Below are 23,234 nucleotides of genomic sequence, written 5' to 3'. Positions count from 1 at the left end.
TGCCGACTTGCCGACTTGCCGAGTTGACGTGTACAAGAGAAAATAAAAAAAAATTTCATCTATATAAAAAAAAAAGGTCCTCTGATTGCGACGTCAGTTAACTGTTTCACTGTTCGTCTGTTTCATCATTTTTTGTCCGTTAAGTCAATGTCCGCGATTACACATTCATGTACACACGCTACCATGTCTTCACACTTCAATTTTTACACATTATCTTTTCTTTTTCTATTTCTAATTTGTAATAATAATACCTTTTTTTTATATATAAAAACAAAAAAAAATTGACTACATTTAAAAATGATGATTTCACTCTTAAAATGCATTATTCCTTATTTGCCTTGCCATTTGCAACAATAGGTGTTATCCGTGACATCACCTAGCAGCGTCTTAAATCGATGTTACCTGGTTGAACGGCAAATATTTATAGGTACCGTTAACCGACCAATGTAGTTCCAGATTCATGCATAATATCTTACATCCATACGATACATTGATAATTGTCATCAAACACATAAATGATAATGGCGATGAAAAAAATGATGTTGTAATGAAACTGTTTTTTTTTTTTTTAATAATTTTTTTCTCTCCAGCTTTCACACACAACGTTGATAATAAATAAGTTCTTATTACTTTTATTATTGGTTAATTATTGCCTTAAGTAATTAAAAAAAAAAGAAAGTAGCAAGATATTTGTTGTTTTTTCTCTTTGCTATTGATATAAATTCTTGTTTAATTTTACTTTTTTTAGAGCGGAGGCTGTATAGTTATCGAAGAACTAAAACGCAACCGTCCACCTTCACTGCTGTCAGTCCTTCTTTTATCTGTTTGCACTTTTCGCATTGACCTGTCTTTTGTGTTTGGCGATGGCTTAGTCGTAGTAGCATTCCATTTGGTCTCGCGAAAATTCACCCGTATATATACAGACGGATTTTGTACTATTTCTCTTTTTAATTAATTATTCATTTCTTTTTTCTTTTTTTTTTTTAATATATGTAAAATTATGAAGAGAGATAAATATTAACGGAATTCCGTTATTGTATAAAGTATTGCTCTCTTGTGAGAAGGAAAGGAAAAAAACAGACCGACAGAAACCCCTTACACGGACCCCTTATGTGCGCGGACGTTACAACCTACGAAATGCTATAATGTACTTTCGTCTCATTATCCCTTTTTCTTATCCTGATAAAGAATGAATCGTTCGTTCGACCATTTACTTGATTTAACATACAAATGTTGCTACTGAAGTGGTGGGATTAATTTTGCTTGCCAATCTTCATTTAACACAAGCATTTTAATATATAATTATTATTGTTAATAATTTTGAATTAAATGCCGCGATCTAGTTCAAATTAGAGAATTGCAGCAAAGATGGCCGTTGCATGTTAGTTGGCTTACTGCACTCGGAGGAGATATGAATCTTTCCTTACGCGGTTTAATCCGTTGAAATTGTATTTACTGCTATTAGTTTACCTTATATTGGCTGTATTAGCTAATGATGTATTTAAATAAAAAAATAAATAAATAAATAAATAAATAATATAATCATTCTGAAAATCACACAACCTACAACAATCATTACTTTTCCACACCTCTTTTTCAACCCTTTTGCTAAGAATGCATCTGTCTGTGAGGACGTTAAGTTTTATGTGGTTTTTGTGCCTCTTCTTTTCGCTTTGTCCGATGTAAAAGATGAGAACACATACTTAAAACTTCTTATTTCTTACCATCTGCTGCAATATTGAAATATATTCACTGATGAACTATTTTGCAAAAGTTTTTCATTCAATCGATTTTTATTTGATAATTTTATGAACTTGTACGGAAAAAACCTATATATAAGTAAATAAATAACTTGAACAATAAGTTTTAATATGTAAAAGTTCAATTTGAAGGTCGTCCAATTGTTCACTTTGTATTTATGAAATTATTGAAAACGTTTTTATATCCATCACCGAAGGATGACACTTATATTTACTTTGCCAAAACGTTTTCAACGTGTAAACGAGGCTTGAGAGACGCCACAAAGTACTATTACGAAATTCGCTTTTCTCGGATACGGTTCGCATCACTGGATCGTGGATATTTTTTTTAAAAGAAACCCACTTGCGCTCTTTCACTACACTACTACTTTTTTATTTACAATCAATTTGTTTAAGGGTAGGACTATTTACATTTTACTTTGTCAATACGCTCGACTTTTCAACTCTAATATTCTTCTGCAAATAGTCAATTTATATACATTTTTACAAGCATATTATTACTATTATCTAAGTTTATCTCCACGAAGCGCACGCTTACAGTACCACATAAGCTGAAAACACTTTTGTTTTTCAAAAGAAATAAGAAATTGATTTTTTGTTCATTACTCATAAGCTGCATTGTTCATTACTCATAAGTACAAAACTTTGAAGGTATATTGTATGGGCAATGCTATAGAACCTGTACGAAAATAGGAAAAATCGAGCGCGCTCAGCCATATTATAGTGTATTAAAATATCATTTCTTTTCAACGTGCTTAGCAAATAAGTATACAAAAACTTGAACGTATATTCTATGGGTGACGCTGTAGCATTTGTGCACAAAAATGGAAAAAATTAACCTCTCCTGCCCAATATTATATTATAATGTATCAAAATTTAATTATTTTTCCAATAGCTTTATAATGCACAAAAACAAGCTGCGAAAGCCCCATAAAGTTTAAAATTCTTGATCAGTTGCCAATCTTGAATGACCTAAACATGTCCGTCTGTTCGTCTGCCCATCTGTCTCTTTACGCAACGTTGCAGTTTTTGTGGTAAACATTGTCTCGTTAGTAAAAATAAAAATATCGCCTACAAATGTGCAAAAGAATTTGGAATTGGCCTAAACTTATCAAAGCGCACGCCTACAACGCCTACATGTCTCTACGACGAAAATTTCTATTTTGAAAATAGAAGAAATCAACTGTGCGCACTCCATATTATAGAGCATGAGAATTTTGTTCATTTACTTCTTTTGCCTTTTTTGAGGTAAGCGGTAATGAGTGTAAAAGATTCAGTCCCGACCGAATTTAATTTTCTCAGTTGTTTTCCATAGAAATACTTGTCGCTAGAGTTACAGATACATGTTGATATGAATTACTATTAGCTATAAGTAACGTCAGTCCTTTCGGGTTCTAACGCATTTCTTCTTGCTATCATTTAGCAAACATTTGATGGTGAATCATTTGCTATAGCCACTTTTCTATTATCGTCTAGAGTAACCGTGACGATGTAACTGTGCTTCAAAATAAGCGAAGCAGTAATTCCATTGTTGGCATTTCGTACTTGCTTAACCTTTGCTGAATTAGATTCATTCTCCATTCATTCCATTCAATCACTTATTGACCGTAATGACACTGCCGAATTATTGAAGCTCTTTGCTGAAATCTTTTTACTTGCTTCTTATAAAATGTTGCACAATTATTTTTAAAAGCAAATATATCCAAAACATAAAGCTTTGCTAAATGTGAATCAATTACTCTCAGATTCTTCTGAACATTAGAAGGCTAACCTTCGGTACCCACTAATAAACTTATATATCAGTTGGTTATCCTCTAGAAATAATTTTCGCACAACTTCAACGGTTTCTTTACGTTAGTTATGACTGTAAATGGAAGTGCGCTGCGTTAATGCCAGTGCCATTAATAAGAACAAAAGATAAGGGTACATTTGCAACGCCCAGAATCAGACTTCGGGAACCCTATAAAGTCTTTCCGTACATTCATCTAGACTTTTATGGTAAAGTTTCTTTTCATGGTAAATATTAAAACATCGGCATTCAAAATGGGCGAAATCGGGGCGAAAAACATGTCCACTGGAAATACCTCAACCTTCTACGCATCATTGAAAATGGATATGCGGTAAAAATTTCTACGTACGATTATTATATCCACTCGCTCATTTATTAGTTAAATACGCGCGTGTTCACAAAAAATTGCCGAATTTTCCAAGAAAATCCAGAAAGACCTGAGATAAATCCACCTTTTGTTATAATTGAAATAAACTTATTTGTCCGTCTGTCTTACTGTTGCTTTCTTGTATTCAAACGGAAAAATATTCCTAATAAAATATTCCTAAATAAATAGGTGGCTAAGTTTCTTTATAGATGCACTACTACGACACCGAAATCAAATGAAGGCGTCCACCAATTGAGACGAGGATGCAAATATTGCTGGTAAAGCTTAGAGACCGTTTTAAAAAGGGTAAAATGATGTGGGGATCAAAATGAGAAGTTTCATTTTAGCCTCATACCGCAGTTCTAAGGTTTACCAAACGTACTTCTTTTTTTATAACAATAGACAGAATTAAAAAGTCTCAGTCGAAATCGGTGGAATAATATATTTTCGTATAAGATGTAAGAATGACTGGCGATTTGCCAACCGCATGATAGGACTAAATGGACTCTCGTCGTACTGAAGTGTAGCATTTGAAATTTTTCAAGGCGTGAACTTGCTTTGTTTCGGTTCACTGCATAAGATTATGACAAACATAACATAACAAGTAAGAAAGTTATAATTCGACGACGGCCGAATCTCGCATAAATAGGAAAACTAATAAAATTTAATCACCTGTAAATTTGTGTGAGCATTTTTTTCATTTTTGTACGTAAAGAGCAGGGTGTTTCTTAAAGTAACTGTAAAAAATTTCAGTCTTCTAAAGTTTATAATTTCTGAGTAACGAAGGAAAACCAACAAGTTTTTTTTAAAAAAAAAAACGGAGTTGGATACAGTTAATGCTTCACTGCGGGCTTCTGCTCTCACCATTGGCCCATTTTCAATACAAGTCTGTGTGCACAAACTTCCAATGTTTCTATCAAATTTGAAGTCGACATCTTCACTTTTACGATAAGGAGAGTGACAACATCCAACACCCCACAGACGGACAGACAGACAGACATAGCTTAATCAATTCAGCGTTTCACGTTTATCAAGAACGTATATACTTTAAGGGGACTCTGAAATTTCCTTTTGGGTGTGACAGACGTTTTGAAAAAGAACAATATGAGTTCACTCCCATCCTTCAGTAGTGGGTATAATAAACTGTGAAATGCTTTTTGCATAATTGTAAATACAAGTTACAACGATTAAAACAATACAAGTTTTAAGTGTAAATAAAAGGTATCTATATAACATAACATAAATATTAAATTTATACCAACTATATGATTAATTAAGCGATAAAGAGATAAATGAGAAAAACACCTATATATATATATATATTCTTAAAATAATTACACCCCACACCACTTGTGGTACAGGGCAGATTAAAATTGGTGCGAACGTACATAGCAAGCAGAAAAACTTGGGGTAGACCCATCCCCACCTATACTGATCAATTCAGAGTCGTAATCTGAATTGATCTAAGGCTATCTGTCAGTCTGTCCGTTTGATATCTGTGCATCTAAATTTGTGTTCAAGCTACAGGTCGCAATTTATGAGATATTTTGATGAAATTTCGTACAGTGACGAATTTTAAAGAGAGGACGTATGCTATGGAAAATGATTCGGATCGGTCCACTTTTTCGATCAATCCTCATGTAACGCCCTATTCTAAAATGTAGTTATATGAATTGTAACTCTCGACAAAAGAGGCTAACTAGTAACAATTCGGCATTTTAAATTGGTGTGAAAACTTTGGATCTGCTGAGGCAATTTTTAAACCCCCTCTCATATAACGAAAACTGAAGTTCATACGACCACAAGGTATAATTTTCAATGCTTTACCATGAAAATTATATGATAATAGTAATTTAACCGAAATTTGGACCATCTCGGCCTGTTTTTTGCATCCTAGCCTAATAAGGACTTTCACGAAAACTGTTTCTTTGTAAAACAAAAAAGTCTAAGTCGTAATATGTGGTGATGGAAATTGACCCATAATATTATAGTAATTTCTTAAAAAAATGAAGTCTACAAAATTCCCATCATCCACCCTTTATTTTTGAATTCTGGCTTATGTAAGGATTAAATTTGCATTTTTTACATTAGATTGAGTTTTGGACCCGCTTTCTCATAAATATGCACTTGAAAATTTGCCTTTATATAGAAACAAGGTATAATTTTTGTGTTCTATAATAAAAATACGAATTGTCTTAGACCATGTGGTGTAGGGTGTTGAACGGTCGACTTTACCGGGCTATAATGTTCTTGTTATCTGTCAGCTGTGTATTCCATTTTTATTAAGCGTACAATTATAATGTGACAAAAAGCAAGTAATAAGGGATAATACACTGGTCAATTCGGTATTCGCCGATGCCAAAGGTTTCCGTCACAGTGACTGAGGTAGATTTTTGGATAAGCTTGCGAGGTTCAGGGAACACAAATTTTTTAACGGGATCACCGGTGCCACTTTACGCACTCTAGCTATCAAGAAAAGTTTCATTCCCTAGTTGAGAAATTTGGGGTTTTTCCCGACACCCGGCTAAAATAGCTTTTTTTACTTAGCTAGACAGATAATTAGTGTTAAAAATATATGTAGTTACGTAGAGCAGGCTAATGATTATTTTGTAAAAAACTTTCACACTGATCGGTTGTTATAGTAGCGAGACGTGTAAGTAAGGCGTGGAAGATCGAAGCGAGCATATAGTTTTATATTTTAAAAAAGATAAAAAGAGCTGCAGAAGCACATAGAGAAATATGTGCTGTATATGGAACTAATGTTGTAGCAGAAGGCGCTTACCAAAATTGATTTGTGCTATCTCTTACGTGAAATCTATCAGCGAAAGCTTTACCTCAGTTCTGATAGACTAAATACTGTTAATGACGGCCATCTTAAGGGTATAATTAAAGCGGAACTGACACCTAACGATTCATGAGATAGAAAAATTTAATTCATCAAAAACAACAAGTTTTTTCCTTATTTACACGAATAGTTATATTGTTTCATAGTGCAGAACTGCAAGAAATTGCCAAACTACTTAACAGTTCAGTGTCACTGGAGTGGTTGAATAACAAATTCAAAAAAAAAAAAAAACAACCAGTCGCACTGACAGAAGAAAGAGAATTCTCCTTCCTTTCGATATCTCGCGAGTTGTCTATTTGGAGGCCTTAACGATAGGAATCTGAGAAATGTATTGCGTGGAATGTCGTAGTCGAATTGTAAGCAGTTCGCCACATGTCGAACTCCTCCACAAATCCTGTTATTTGATAGTCATAAAAAAATTGGGAAACTATTGCACCTGCCATATGATACTATATGACATATGATATGTTGTCAAAAAAAAAATAATAAAGACAGAAGAGAATTACATTTTTCTTCTTATCGTATTTATTGAACAAGTCTTAACAGGAAAATATTTTTGTCTTTGCAAAAATTTGATTTTTAATTTTTTGATTGATCACAATTTTTTCCATTCTTATATTATATTCTTTGCATTTTTTATTTATTTAGATGTAAATGCGAAGACTATATATGAATATAAGCATAGATTAAGATTAACGCACTGAAGTAAACACAATGTTTGATATGAAATGGTTACCGATTGCATGTGGGAGCTTGGCTCCTGCTCTCATCCCTCCTGTTCACATAGTTGTGTTGTGGTATTTCTGGGAAAATTACGCACGTTACGTTGATAGGCATTTTTGTACCTGCTCCTGCTGGGATACAGTATTTAAAGGTCCCTATGAATCGGGTGTTGCTGCCTACAAGCATATGTACTTCAATGCTACTCAAAATACTTTTAAAATGTGGCTACTAACGGTATTTGCTGTTATAGCACTATACGAATGCATTAAGCGACTGATTACATTAATTTTGCAACAACGTATACGCTACACGATGCTAATATTATTCAGTCTGTCCATATTCTCTCATTATTATGCATGGTGGGCGTATATGAACTACTATAACGATGATTATTATCAGCAATGGAATCATCAATTATTCTTTACGGTAAGTTTAAAGAAACAATATTATATACAATAAGTCTCATTAATATTGGGTAAGACAAGAAAAACACATTTCTAAGATCATTTTTTCAATAAGAATTGGGCTCGCAAATTCTAGTCTTAGTTTTCAATTACGTTCTTATATCAACGCCTTATGTCATAGTCTGGTATGCATTGGCCAATGAAGTCGGAAAATTGGTGTTTATGGACAGGATTGTAAATAAGGAGGATTTTTTAAAGATATTGAGGGAAAATTTGAAAGAAAGAACTGATAAACTTGGTAACATTTTGGTAACATTTAAATTCTACCACGATAGCGACCTCAAGCATAAGTCCCGCTTAATTTAACTGCCCCAAAGTGTTTTACCCTCTTCCCCAATCACCCGCCATTAAACGGTATCAAAAATATGTGGGTTGAATTGGACCGCTATGCACGAAAACACTCAATCTTTTCCGTCCAAGACAGGAAAAACAGGAAAAACAGACTATAAGAGGAATGGGGTATGTATAAGATCCCTGCTTCCTACACAAGAAAAATTATACAAAATGGGTCAGAACGTTTAAATGACGTTATTAAGCAGAGAGGACACCCCACCAAATATTATTATTTTAATAATATGCTTTTTTTTCCTCATATCTCTCCTTACATACAAAAAAAAATGCAATATTAATGACGCTATGTTTTTTGAGTTCTTGAAGTTATTCAATTTTCTTGTCTATTGGAATAATATTTTATTTGTTTTTTTTTTTTATTTTACTATGTATTCCCCAGTAGTACAAAGTAGTAAAAAAAAATTGTTATGTTTGAACGATGAACCACGTTTAACAAGCGTTCATTTTTTGTCAAGCGAAAAAAACCCAATATTAATGAGACTCATTGTACGTATGATGTACAAATATATATTACTGCTGTAGTATATGTTTATAATAGTAGTTATGTAATGCAAAGACATCTTTGCAAAGATTACAGAATGACCGCTCAATGAAATCAATCATCGAAGAAAAAAAAACTTAACGCGCGCCTACAAGTGTATATTAGATTAGAGGATTAGATTTGTGTACTTGTATTGTACATACATCATATTTTATATTTATGTAATATTCTCTAAAAAATGTCAGAGATATATGAAAAATATGAATGCAGTGACATGTATACGTCTATTGTTCCTTGGAGCAACATTGATCAAAAGTGAAGTGAAAAGCTTTACTCATCTTAGGGCTGAATCTTAGACAGCCATTAATCTATTTCAAGGCACTTTGGTTGATTGCCTAGTTTAACCTAAAGCAATTAAAAACAACTCAGAATATTATAGTCGGACAACGCCCGCTTTTACATACCCTGCACCACTTTGCCTAGTACAGTTATTTCCTCGGTTTGGTAATAATACTCTAAAAAGTACACATTATTTTCACACAAAGCCACAATTTTCATGAAAGCCCGCATATTAGAAGGTTAAATATTCTTCTCATATAAGAGTTCGCGTTTCCTGATAGCGCCTACATATGTTGGGCTCCAAATAAAATAGACCTCTGTGATCCACATTCACTATCGTTAATTTTTTTGCTGGATGCTACTATGAATTAATTTTCAACATAAAATATTAAAAATTAAAGACTTACTTCCAAAAGACTTACTTCTCATGGGATATCCAGTACGTAGTGGGATGAAGAAATCGACGAGAAATAAAATAGGAATAGACAGATGGTTTAAATTAGGTCTACTTAATTTTTTTATTCAATCGCTATCGTAAACAGATTTTCATCCAAAAAAAAAAAATAAACAATTAGGCTTTTTTAGCATGTTACCGTTTGTGCAACTTCATCTATCTACCTTGTTCTCACATAATTATTGACCCACCTTTCATTGTCTATTTTCAATCGCGATTATCATTATTTATGTCACAGGTAAATGTTGAGCCCCTTCATGCGTCCAACCTTTTTCAAATGGTTCAGAATTGATTTTTCGTCGACGTTCAGCTGCGCAACGATACCATAAGACAAAATACCATCCATTTTTTCTCAACGTCTTCAAGAATTTCACTTAAGCAATGATTGGTCGAGCAGAGCTTATTTTTAACTATAGACGTTTAAAACGAAAACGAGTAGACCAACCGTGTGCCTATTCGGCCTATTTTTTGGATTCTACTATATATATAGGTTTTCACGGAAATTGATCGTTTGTAGAACAGAAAAGTCTAAATTTTAATGTGTTATGAGGAAACCTGACACATAATAATAATTTAAGATAAACAAATTCACTGTACCAAACTTGGACCAACTACGTCTATTTTTAGATTCGACCCTATATTAGGATTTGCACGAAAATTTTGATTTTTTAGGGCGGAAAAGTCCAGTTTTGATGTATAATAGTAATTTGACATAAAAATCAGCTATGCTGAGTTTTGAATAGGCACCACAACTTTTGAACTTCTTGGGCGCAACCATTCTTACGAAAAGTAAGCACTGATTTGCGAAGGAGTCTAATTTTTAATGTACAGTCTCATAAAAGTAAGTTCTTGTAAAAACAAGGCACAATTTTTGTATTTTATGGCAAAAATGAGAATTATGTTAGACAATATGGTGTATGGTATTGAACGGTCGGTCTAACCCGACTATAATGTTGTCACTTGATTTTACTTAATAGGATAAGTGTTAGTAAAGTAATGCGGCTCTAACGCCATCGATTAGGAAAAATGCCACGAAATTTTGAATGATACCCAATTCATTTTGGTCGACGAATGGCGCCGAAGGAGATGATTTATTTGAAAATATGACGGCTATCACAAACCCGAAATTTCCATCATCACATATTAAAACTTGGACTTTTCGTCTAAATTCTTATTAAAGTAGGAGACAAAAATAAGCCGAGATGGTACAAATTTGTCAAAGTTAATTTTTTGATGCTAAACTACTATTATGATTAATTTTTAATCATGAAGCATTGAAAATGACACGTTTTTGTTGCATCAACTTCAGTTTTCATGATATGAGAGGGGGTTCAAAAACTTCTCCAGCCGGTCCAAAGTTTTCATACCAATTTAGAATGCCGAAATACTAGTACTTAGCCACTTTTGCCAAAAAATTTAAAAATTACAATTTTTTTTCCATGTAACGACTTTTCAGAATAGAGCGTTATAAGGGAAGTGGCCAAAAAAGTGGACCGATCCGAACCATTTTCAATAGCATTCGTTCTTGGGGAAAATACGTTTATGTGCTGCAACTTAAACAAAAAAAAAAAAAAAATCAATTAAATCAATTTAAAAAGTGATTCTGAATCGACCTGTATAATAAAAGGCGGGTCTATCTTAAGCCTTTTTCGGTATTACATACATCTGCACTAACTTAATACGCTCTATACCATAAGCGGTGCGTAGTGTAAACATAGAGAAACCATAGTGTATATAATTTTCTTTCTTTCTTTTCTTCGTATCATAATATCGAAAACTACGCAGTGATGCTCCTTGGAAGTGTATTTATTACTTATTAATGCGGCATTTAGAGTACAACCATTTGTTGTTGTTCATTTAGAAAAACTGTCATTTTAAATATATCTAGGAATTATTTCTTTTATGCTTAAGAGTTGAAATTTAATAACGCGTTTACTTACCTGGATTACAAAGTTTACAATAGTGTCATATTTTCTAGATAAGCTAGCTACCCGTGGCGATATGCGTAAAGTACGACAGAAAAGATTCTGTTCAAATCGAATATTGTTGTTGTTGTTGTTTTTTGTTTTTTTTTTTTGTTAAAGAAAATTTAACCAATTTTTTTTTAAATACGTTACAGATAACCGAGTTAATAGCTACAACAATGGTAATGCAATTGGCCGATAGCACCAATACAGTGACATCGAAGAAAATTTTCTGTATCGTTGGCATTGCTCTATTGCATATAATTGCTAGCAGCTTTGATCAATTCTTTCTTAATGTAGTCCGCGGAGAAGGGTATGCTCATCAAATTATTCGTGATATTGGCTTCATGGTACCCGATATAATGCAATTGATCATACCCTTGTGGCTGTTAAAGCAAACACGCAAGGAATCATTTATCACCCGACCTTTCTACAGAGACCGCAATTTACACAAAGATATTATAACCACGATATTCTTTGTATTGGCCTTGTTCATGCTGTGCAGTATTCTGTGAGCAAGAGTTTTCGAACTGTATATCATAAATCTACATAATCATCAGTAATTACAGCTGCAAAGAGTGCAACAAACATTAGAGCTCGAAATTGACACTAGACATAATACTAATAATGGCTTAGTTTTACCAAATGATTGGCAATTATTCAAAATTTATATGTTAAGGAGACTAAAGACCAAGTATGACGATAAATTCTTATTGTCATAGTCAAAAATTTCGCCCTATCTTTCATAGTAAAAATTTTTAAATCCACTCAAATTGCAAAAGCTACAGAACTGAAACAAGTGTTTTCCTATATGTATGCTGTTAATGAACATTAATTTTGTGATTAAATAATTTTTATTTCTGACGAAAGGAAATTTTTCCTTTTGAAAAACATATATACATATATATAAATCAATATCGTACATACAAGAATATATATATACATTGCGTAAATATAAAAGAAAGCTCATTAATACCCGGTTACTATCTAATATGTAGAAAAGAATTCCGTAATGACATTATTTCAAGAAGAAACCAACAAAATCCATGTTAAACCCATATCTCAATTAAAAAAAAAAGAAAGATCTCCTGACATCCATTAACATTAGAACTGCCAACGTTTTGCATATACATACCTATTTCTACCAAAAAAACCAATTTTTATTCTCTGTTATTGTCGACTTGCCACAGTCGTAAACATGAAGCTAAAGTTTGACGCAAACTTTCCTTGATCGATTAGGAATATGAAATGAATATGAAAAAAATTGTTGCGACCCACCACCTACCAAACATAAGAAAGTAAAAGAATCTTTAAAAAAAATCATCGATCATTTTTCATATTTTCGTCTATAATTTTCGACACCGTGAACATATTTCTGAAATACGTGTAACCGCTTAATGCTCGTCAAATGCTATCTGCTTTACTTTCAAACGGTTTTCTTGCAGATCAAAAATTAAAAACTCTCTCACAATGACGTACTCGGCAGTTCTATGACAAGCTATGTTCTGAAAAGTTTTCCAATAAAGCGCATTCTGTTGATGCCACCTATTCGATGACTGACTAATTTTTAGATATGCGGTGGGTTTATTGCATCAATGCGTTGGCATAACGCTTTTTCTTGTCATCGGCTAAGGTATTTTTTCGAATAATTAGAAATCACAAAACACGAAATGGGGCGAATTCGATGAGTTATTCATTGTTAAAATGCGTTTTTTTCTTTAAAAAAATCATTTACACATTTGTGTTTTTCTGGGCAATATTGACTCAGTCAGTAAACTTGTTTGATTTACAAAACGTGAAGCAAGACCCAATTTTCGATTCCAATTGCGGTAAATTGATTTTTATTAGAGATTAAAGATTGTGGCCGACACTTGACGAATTCGATCGTCCAAAGTTTTAGTCATCATTTTTAAATATCCAGTGTTGTCTTTCAATTGAATATACGACATATAAAACTTGTTTCTGTCATAATTGAGAAGAGGGTTTCGTTAAAAATTGTACAAAGTTAATAATATTGAACATCTACGAGGCATATATAAACTTTACCGAGACGTGTAGCCATCTTTAGACAGCGCCATTAGATTAGGCTGCTTTGAAAAACCTTTGTTCACTTTAGAGCGCCTATATTACGCGCACATATTCACTTTATAGCAGTGAAATGAGGAAAGTTATTAAATGTGAAAGATGACGGGCTTTACGCACTGCAGGCAATATGGGAAAATTAATACATTCTCTTCTGGCCGAGATGAAAAAAACAAGTAGCGAAGACAGAAAGTTAAATTTCGTGAAAACAGTTTAACTTGAAATTGGTTTTTTGGGAAAAAGACACATATAAAAAAAAACAAAAATGTATATATATGTATATATATATATATATGTATGTATGTATACAAACTAAAAAAATATGTAAGAATCTTGTTTGTTTTTTTATCAAAGGATAATATATAGACGTGCTTTTAAAAAAGTAAATGAATTGTGTGTACTTTTTTATTTATACACTCTTATATATAATATTAGTAGTATTTATTTTATGTATGTATATTGTATGTTTTATGTTCTAAAAGAAGATTCAAAATATATCCATTTCAGCATTCCTTTTGCAACATCCATAAACACCCATAACTTAGATATTTTACTTAGTATACACACTATCATTATCATCAATATACATGTCCGTCTGTCTTACCATTTGTCGTTCTGCTTTGTTCTGTTCTTAAACACAGATAGCGACATTACTGAAATGATCATTGAAATAAAATTGTAGGTGAACGCTATAGATAAAATTAGTTAGCGGTTTGTTTAAACCTATAATGTATGTAAAGACATTAGGCATTCTTTTAACCGTTACTTGGAACATAACGCCGATAATAATTAAATTGGTACAGATTCTTACATATGTTATGTACTCTTTTTGTTCCTTTTTTGTTACTTCTCCCCCTTCAGATAATGCGTGCTAAAAGTTTATCTTAAGATGTGCATGAAGCCTTTCTTTTTTAATTTTTTTAATATCTTTTACGCTTCTCAACCCACCATTCACAATAGCAATATTTTTGTTTTTTTAATTATTGATTGATCGGGAATATCTTATGATAATCTATATCTATTGACGCGAAGCACGTCATGCTGATTTCTTTTCTTGCTCTTCTTCTAAAATTTCCAATTTCTCCAGCTTTCTTAGTGTACTTCCCTTTTTTACTTTTTCACACTTAAACTATCCTTCGCATATTTCTTTATTTGGCTATTTTTCCTACATTGCAATTTCTCTCTTGCCACGACTGGCAGGTGGACTTCTTCATTTTTTATTACATGTTAATGCAATGGATTGGCTGCATAGATCGAATTCAAATCGTTTTCGTTATATTTTCTATTTTTAAGAAACGAATTCAATACTACCTATACACGCGATAGTTTTACTAACGTTTTTCATTTTATTTTTCCAAAAGAGTGATCATCACACAATTGTGCTAAGGATACCTTGGGCTTATGTAAATCTAGTCAACAGCCAAAGTGACTTGGAATGAAATCATGTTCTATGGCACCAATTCATTCCTTCAGCAAGTAAGAACATTACAGTCGGGCGAAGCCTACAATTAGATATCGTACACCACTTCGCCTAGTACAATTACTCACTCGTTTTGGTAATAACACGTCCAAATTCACACATTGTTTTCATACAAAAACATACTTGTCATAAAAGCCCGTATATTGGAGGATGGCTAAAATCTCGCATGATTTGATCCAAATTTAGCAAAGTTAATGTTTTTCACTTCCCAAAAATATTACTTTTTTTTTTTCAGTTTCCATCATAAAAAAACTAGAAATTACCCCATATGAGAGCTTACTCCTAATGTTAACACTTATATGTGTATGGCTTAAAAATTAGATCTATGCGATCCGTTAGTTTCTTTTCTAAAATGCTGCTATGAACCAATTTTTATCATAAGATACTAAAAATTTTTCTTTTTCTGAAGGTTTTCCGATCAACAGATGGAGTATGGTCCAAGAAATAGACTCATGTAGTACAAATTTAGTCCACTTCATTTTTATGATGACTTAGAATGCCTACCTGACTTTTGTGTCAAAAAAATATACATATGTAGTCCAAATTCGGCAGATAACGACTTTTCAAAATAAGGTGTTGTATGAGGAGTAGTAGAAAAAATGGACCGTTTCGAACCATTTTCAACTTTCAACCTTGACTGAAAGCACGACTATGCACAAAGTTTCATCGAAATGTCTCAAAAATTGCGACCTGTAGATTGAATACGAAAGCACATGGACGAACGACGAGACAAGCTTAGATCGATTTAGAATCATTTAGATCGGTATAATAAAAGATGGGTCTATCTTAAGCCGCTCAGGAAGTTACATAGGTTCGCTCAAACTTAATATACCCTGTGAAACAAATGATGCAGGGTGTAAAGACGGTGCCACTACAGGGCACGCATCCCGAAAAATACCAAAAAAATATACACATCAAGATCATAGCGCGGGCATTTTAAGAAAATACAATTTTATTACATTTTTCCCGCAGTGATATATGAGAGTTGGTAGCAGCACCGTACGTATGTATGTTAAGTTAGTGTATTAGTTTTAAATAGTTCAAATCCATTGATAACAAATACCAATAATAAATTTATTCATTTTATTTTTAATAAAATCATAGAGATTTTTAATATTACAAAACTTGTAGAGTTTCTTTAATAAAGTTATATTTTCCCAATTTAATCGATTTAAAACACTTTCTTTTAAATGATCTATAAAATAATCATAATATAATTATTAAATATTTATGTTAATAACTAGTATAGAAGTGACGTATAACGCTTTTTGAAATCATGTCATTTTATATTATTGTAATTTTTATATACATTCACCCAAAATTTACTTTAAAAATGACTTTTGTTTTAAAGTTAGCCAAAAAGTGAGAACACTCGCACATCCAATTTTGTATAACTTCAAAATGGAACATAAACAAGCAATCAAACCAACGATAAATGGATTGTCACTTATTTTGGGCTATAACGGATAGTCCCTATTTCTTACAGAGTGCCAAGCATTTTTATTGTTGTTATTTGTCTGCTATGTTTGCATTTAGAACTTCAGAGCTTAAAAGATGTTTGTAGATGTTGTAGAATTTCGTTTAAGAAAAGCACTCCAATCAGGCGATATATTTACCGATCGAGAATTAGGAGAAAAAATTGTTGAGAAATTTTTATATATGGTTTGAGGCTGGTGCTTCAACTTTATTTCAAAATATTCCTCTGTTTGTTTGTCCGTATCATTTATTCCAGAAAATTGAAAGAGAAACCTAGCGAAGTAATCCTATCTTGTGAGCAACAGATTAGGAGTCACTTCCCTCAATTGATTTAAGAGACCAATTCATTATATTAAGACAAACTTCCAATACACATTTTTACATATATCGAGACACTTAAAAAAATATTTTGTTTTTTTTTTTAAAAAAACATCGGCACAGACAACTGGTTGCCATTTTCCTTGCAATTTTAGACAAAAATCGAAATATATCTTTTAAATATTATTCAGTATCTATCAGTGAAGTATGTATAACAATATTTTCTTAAAATATTGATGTAAAAAATGACGCGACGATTTTTTTCATAAGAACTTTTTTTTTCGAAAAAGTCTACGAAAATTGGCTAAGAAAACGGTTAGAGTTAATCAATCAAGAAAATTTTGTGCGCTTCTCTAGACAAGGTTATTGTGAGCCGAATCGATTGAAAATTGAAAACGTGGCAAATACTTCATAACACATATGTGTATAGTTTCGAAAGAAGCTCGGCTAATGTCATAATTTTGAATGGTTTTGAGGAGTGACATCACTTGAAAAACCAATTTTTTTTAAGCATATCAAAAATGCAACCTTTCATACAATCTCTTGGATATTATGCTTGAATATTTGCGACAACATATAAGATGACAAAGAAAAGTGTTGATAAAAACTCATCAGATAGTGTTATTCATTTTGCGTGCAGTATTATACACATCACCGGATGTGATTTCATCAGTTTATCAAAATGTTTGCAACACACAGAGAGAAGCCTGAAAACCCAATAAAAAACTTAACAGATATGTTGAAACTTACTCCATGCGAATTAGCATTGAAAGCAAGTATAAGTAACAGGTGAGACTAAAGTACCTATACCAAAATGTAAAAAATCGGTCGCATTTACCCAAATTTATAGTGTATCAAAATTTTGTTTTTGATCAAAACCGTTATGACGCCTAAAAGCGAGCTTTAAAAACCCCTATAGTGATGCTTATACAGTGTCGAATTTCGCATGCACCTAGGAATGTCCATTGGTTTGTCTGTTGATCTGTCAGTGAAGTAACTATGGTGGACATACGCCAGTCTACAGAAATAAAGATTTCGCCCACAAGCTTTTGCAAAAGAATTTCAAAATGATCTGAACCGATCAAAAGACACCCCTGCAACGCCCTGACGCCTGTGCAACAAAGAGTGAGTACATCTTCGCTTTCCGCGTCAAAATTACAATACACATACATAATATGAATTTCTAATTTTATTGCACAAAAATATAAAAAAAACAGTCACGCCCATCCAATATCATAGGGTATGAAAGTTGAGTTTTTTCCCTTCTTCTTGTAGATCTCTTTTAAAATAACGGTGACGGGTATAGCATATTCGGGCAACCGTCGAAACTTTTCTTACTTGTTTCACTTAATTGCCGTCAACTTGTTAATTAAGAAAAGCAAAACAGGCATTTCAAAGTTTAATATGCAATCTTGATGGATCGGCCAAGTTATATGCTCAGGGCTAGAAAAATACAATTATTTTCAATTCTTATAGGCTCACTTGAGGTATGCTCCTTTCACGCATTGTAATCTTCAAACCATGCCTTGAAATGAATATAATTGAAACTTTTTAAAAAAAATTGATATAAAATGTGAAGTTATAAAAAAAATGCACTCAACATACCATATGCATACGTATTGGGTGTAGGAAAAGTGAATAGTTTTTTGTGCCAACTAGACAATAATCTTCTAATCTAATTTTTCCTGTACATTTTTTTTACATAAAAGCAATACGCTCACTTAGTTGAGATAACGTATAAAAATATTTAAAATTATTGTTTAAAATTGTCCTCTATAGAGTAAAATCTTGTGTCAATTATTCCGTTTCCTTTCTCATAACATGATCATAAGATTATATACATATATATAACACAAAAAAAAACGAAAAAAGACAATTTATAATATTTATCGATAGAAATTATATAATATTAGCAAATTAGAAATTAAATTATATTTTAAATAGATTACAATGTTATGTATATCATAGCCATAGTAACAAAAGCATAGGCACCTAACATATATATATCGTTGTTGTTTTAAAAAGTTATTACTAGGAAGAAACCCAAAAAAAAAAAAAAAAAAAAAAACCAAACAAAAAAAAAAAAAAATAAAAAAACAACATTTCAAGAGTTTGTATTCCAAAAAAAAAAAAAAAAAAAATTCAACGAATATCACTGGGTATGTAATAAGTTTTTATACCCATCACCCAAAGGTGAAGGTTGTATTCATACTGTGAAAACGGTTTCAACGCCCAAACGAAACTCCAGAAACCCCACAAAGTACAAATATATTCGTAATCAGCATCAAATTTTAAATCGATTTAAGCATGTCCGTATGTCCGTCTACCCGTCTGTGTAACGTCTGTTGTAAAGATTCTGCTGTGCGTAAAAATGAAGCTATCGACTGCAAATTGGGCAGAAACATTAGAAGTTCTTCTACACAGGATGGTATTGGAAATGGGATCAAATCACTCGAAGCGCACGCCTACAGTACCACATAAGCTGAAAACACTTTTGTTTTTCAAAAGGAATAAGGAACTGATTTTTTGTTCATATACTGCAAAGGATAAATGTACAAAAGTTCGAAGGTATATTGTATGGCCAATGCTATAAAACCTGTACGGAATAGTATAGTGTATCAAAATATCATTTTTTTCAACGTGCTTAAAGCAAGCTCCTCCATAAAGTGTATACATTCGTGGCTAGTTTCAAGTTCGGAATATACCCAAACTTGCCCGTCCGTTCATCTCTCCATCTGTCCGTCTGCGCAACTTTGTAGTTTCTGCGGTAAACATCCTCCCATTAACGAAAATGCGATACCTTTATCGCCAACAAATTCGCAAAAGTATTCGGAAATGACCAAAATGTTTCAAAGCGCACGCCTACAACGCCCACATGCTTCTACGACAAAAACTTTATTTTGAAAATAGAAAAAATCAACTGCGCATACTCCATATTATAAAGCATGAAAATTTTTGTTCTTTTACCTCTTTTGCCTCTTTTTGGGGTAAGCGGTGATGGATATATAAGATTCGGTAACAATCGAACATAATTTTCTTACTTATTTTACTTCGTTATATTTTTCGGTTTATAAAAATATTTTTTGTTTCGCTTTTTTTGTTTTATTTTTTACTTACAATACTTCTTATATTGCCAGGATATCAACTCAGACTCTTTCCTAGATTGCGTTACAAGAAATTCATTGTCAATCGGACTCCCCATTAAATGTAAGATGTATTTCAGTTTCACATTTTGTTCTTTTTCATCCATCCTGAAGCACATGTACACGTATTCTTGATGAGCATAACATGCTGAGAGCATTTGGCTTTCATGCCTCTCCGCCCGGTTGTTTGTTCCCTTATTGTTAGAATATTCGCGGCGCAACGAAAAGTGTCATGCAATGCTAATTGACGCCTACAGGTGCAGTTTGACAATGCGTAGGCAAGATAAGCAAAACAATGCAATCAACAATCCGTGGTAAATATTAATTTAAAGTTTTTGACGTCAACAAGTTTTTTGCACTAGCATTCCATATCGCCTGTGTTCACTATTAATATATAATTCTGAATAGCTATAAAGATTACACTAGAGCCAGTCTGCATCTGTGCATTGTCTGATCCTTCTGCGATCTTTATTTGACATGTGTCTGACTGCCAAGTTCTTAGTTATCCATTCACCATATCAGTCATACGTTCTGCACCTCTCGGGCTCCTCATCTTATTCTTTACTTAAATTTAATTCGACAAATTTATTTGTTTATTCATTTTTTAAAACAAACACTCAAGGGAAACTTGCTTAGAACTAAGGCTAAGGTATCATCTTGCTTCTGAGTTTTGCGAGTATTAAGATTGGCAGGTACCTTTCTGCTGGCCCTCGGTCGCAAATATAAGGTAGGCATCTTTAAAGCAGCGTTAAAGATTGTTTGCTTAGGGAAAAATAGGAGTTTTTAGAAAGCATTTCAGTTAACACATTAGCTACATCAACCACGCCAGATACTATGGAAATCAGTACTGTCTTTCAGTCTGACGACAAACAACCAAAAGCGTTCGCTGCTTTTTGGCGGGACAAGACCTGTGATACGTACCCATTTGGGAGAATGTTCGGAATGTGCTTCGGAGTACCTAGTTGCATTTGTAGTCGTTTGGATTGAAACACTAAATTTTAAATGTAAATTTAATTAAACCCACAATAGTCTTTAGATTCCTCCGAGGTTTGTCTTCAGTGAAAAGAAAGACTTTATTCCATGCGTGATGATGTTGTGTATCATTTCTGCAACGCCATTAACTTTGTTATTTAGGGTCTTAAATTCCGGATTAAAATGCCTAAAAAGTTATTAAGCTCTGGCCAATTTGCGTTTTCTTATTTGAAAATTTCGTATTTGAAAATTTCACATTTCGGGACTGAGGAAAAAACCGCGCAGAAATTAGTATATAAAAAGGATATAAAAGAATATAGTAAAGTATTTTTCTAAATGCGAAATAACAAAAATATCTAACGTAGTTTGGTACACTGCACTGTGAATGCTATAAGCCCATAAATAGTATTAACCGTCCTCAAATCGCTTTAGAGTTGTGTGCGTCGAATGGCGAAGCCATGTCGTATTATGAACATTGAAATCATCAGTAAAAGCGTCGAAGCCGTGTGAAGAAACCATCGGGTATGCATTTGGGCTTCTGTAAACAAACGCAAAGTACGACTTAAGTGTCGAGATCATGAATTCTACCCACAGGGAGGTGAATTTGTGGTCATGGGTATCATAACGCTGCTGTCATTGGAAGACAAAACCGTTGCGCATACGCGCGTATCGGAAGGCCTCAATGGTAAATGAAAATCATACATCTTCACCCTATACCTAATAAATAACGTATAATAAAACAACAATTCGTGTGTGTAAATTTACTATATATAATGAAACGAATAAAATGCATATAAAAAATTGAGTCCAAGGCAGTTATTCTGATCACATTTGCTCAAGTAATTTGTCTTAATTTTGAAAATTCTTCGAGGTTGTTGATAAATGGCGTATGTTCATAATCGCACAATGGTGATCAGTTGATCAGTGTATCTATCGTAAAGTACATCCGTACATTTACACGTACGTAACGCCAAATAAAACCATTCAAAATTGTTTTTTCTTTTTCTGCTTACTGAATTAGGTTTAAGACTTTCTTATACCATATGCTTAAAAAAAACATGTGCATATATTGCATATATTCTACTTCTGGGTTCTTTGTAGAGCTCTTTTTCACTATTTCAAGTGCTGCGTCCCACCTTCCTCGGCTGGATATTTTTCTAGTTTAATCCAGTTCACAACAGAAATAAACAAAGTGCCGTACATAACCTCCATCTCTTCGCGCTTTTATGCAACATTTTGTAAACAACTGAAACTTATATCGTACAAACACCAATACCTATGTTCTGTCTATCTAAGTTATCTATGCCCGAAATTTCATAGTAATTGAACCTGTTGTATAGAATATTAAATTTAATTTGATAATTTTTTATCCGAGTAAAGCCTATGGTGCTGAAATGACTAAAATGACATAGAAATTTAAAATCGGTATGCAGGCAAGGCAACCCGCTTCTTCTACAATGCCTAAGTCACACATAAAACCAAATCTACTTTTAACAATAAAGTCCGGAGATACCCAAGAAGTGAGAAAACTTAGCATGATCTACGTAGGAATGATTGGTCGTAGGAACGTTGATCACAAAATATTAAATATATCTAATGTTCGATAGAAATACAATAGAGTTGTTTTGATTAATTATGTAGACGAAGACGGCTGTAAAGAAGTCTAACCACCTATTGAAAAAATTATGCGTAAGGATTGTGAAGTTTTAAAGCCAGAAAAGCTGTAGCCGATTTAAAACGGCTAGCAAGACTTTTAAATACGAAAATAATGAGCGGATAAAAAAATTGCGCTATCAGAGCCCCTTGCAAAACCTACGTATCGTTTTGCTTGGGATGAATTATACATCAATTGTGAAATTTGCAGAAGGCTGATAACAAGCTGTTAATTAACGAGAGAACAGAAATGAACGCTACTTTTAGTTAAAAGTTAGAAGCTACAACAAGTGGTAGGATCAAAAAGGTATTCAATGAGCGAAATATGAAATATAAACGCTTATCCACTTATTTAGTTGCCAACGTTGTTGTTGGTGTGCTAATAATTCGATCCAGGCTATTTTTGCTCCAAACATGCTGATGCTTCTGACGAAGATTTGCGGAGCGCTGTCTCATAGACGTATTCACGGGAGCAAAAGGCATGGACGAAAGGTTTAAGAAATTGACGAAACGGCAACATATTGATTTTTGCAAACAGCATACAGATCGTACAAAGTTCGGCGTACGGGCAGT

At 33.0% G+C, this 23,234-nt stretch overlaps 2 protein-coding genes across 3 annotated transcripts in view; both read left to right on the top strand.

The window, feature by feature from the left end:
• The window catches only part of LOC119637994, a 19,756-nt gene extending 6,933 nt beyond the window's left edge, over positions 1-12,823 (top strand). For both annotated transcript variants that reach the window (XM_038034500.1, XM_038034499.1), the window contains exons 2-3: positions 7,410-7,910; positions 11,693-12,823. In XM_038034500.1, coding sequence (XP_037890428.1) covers positions 7,476-7,910; positions 11,693-12,052 — 795 coding nt within the window. In that variant the 5' untranslated portion in view covers positions 7,410-7,475 and the 3' untranslated portion in view covers positions 12,053-12,823. The remainder of the gene's footprint in view (positions 1-7,409; positions 7,911-11,692) is intronic.
• The window catches only part of LOC119637995 (phospholipid scramblase 1-like), a 60,518-nt gene that overhangs the window by 6,466 nt on the left and 30,818 nt on the right, over positions 1-23,234 (top strand). The gene's annotated exons all lie outside the window — the stretch shown is intronic.

The sequence above is a fragment of the Glossina fuscipes genome, unplaced genomic scaffold (assembly GCF_014805625.2).
Source record: "Glossina fuscipes isolate IAEA_lab_2018 unplaced genomic scaffold, Yale_Gfus_2 61, whole genome shotgun sequence".
Classification (NCBI taxonomy): domain Eukaryota; kingdom Metazoa; phylum Arthropoda; class Insecta; order Diptera; family Glossinidae; genus Glossina; species Glossina fuscipes.
Note: the sequence above shows the minus strand (reverse complement) of the source record. Positions and strands in the feature narration are given on the sequence as shown.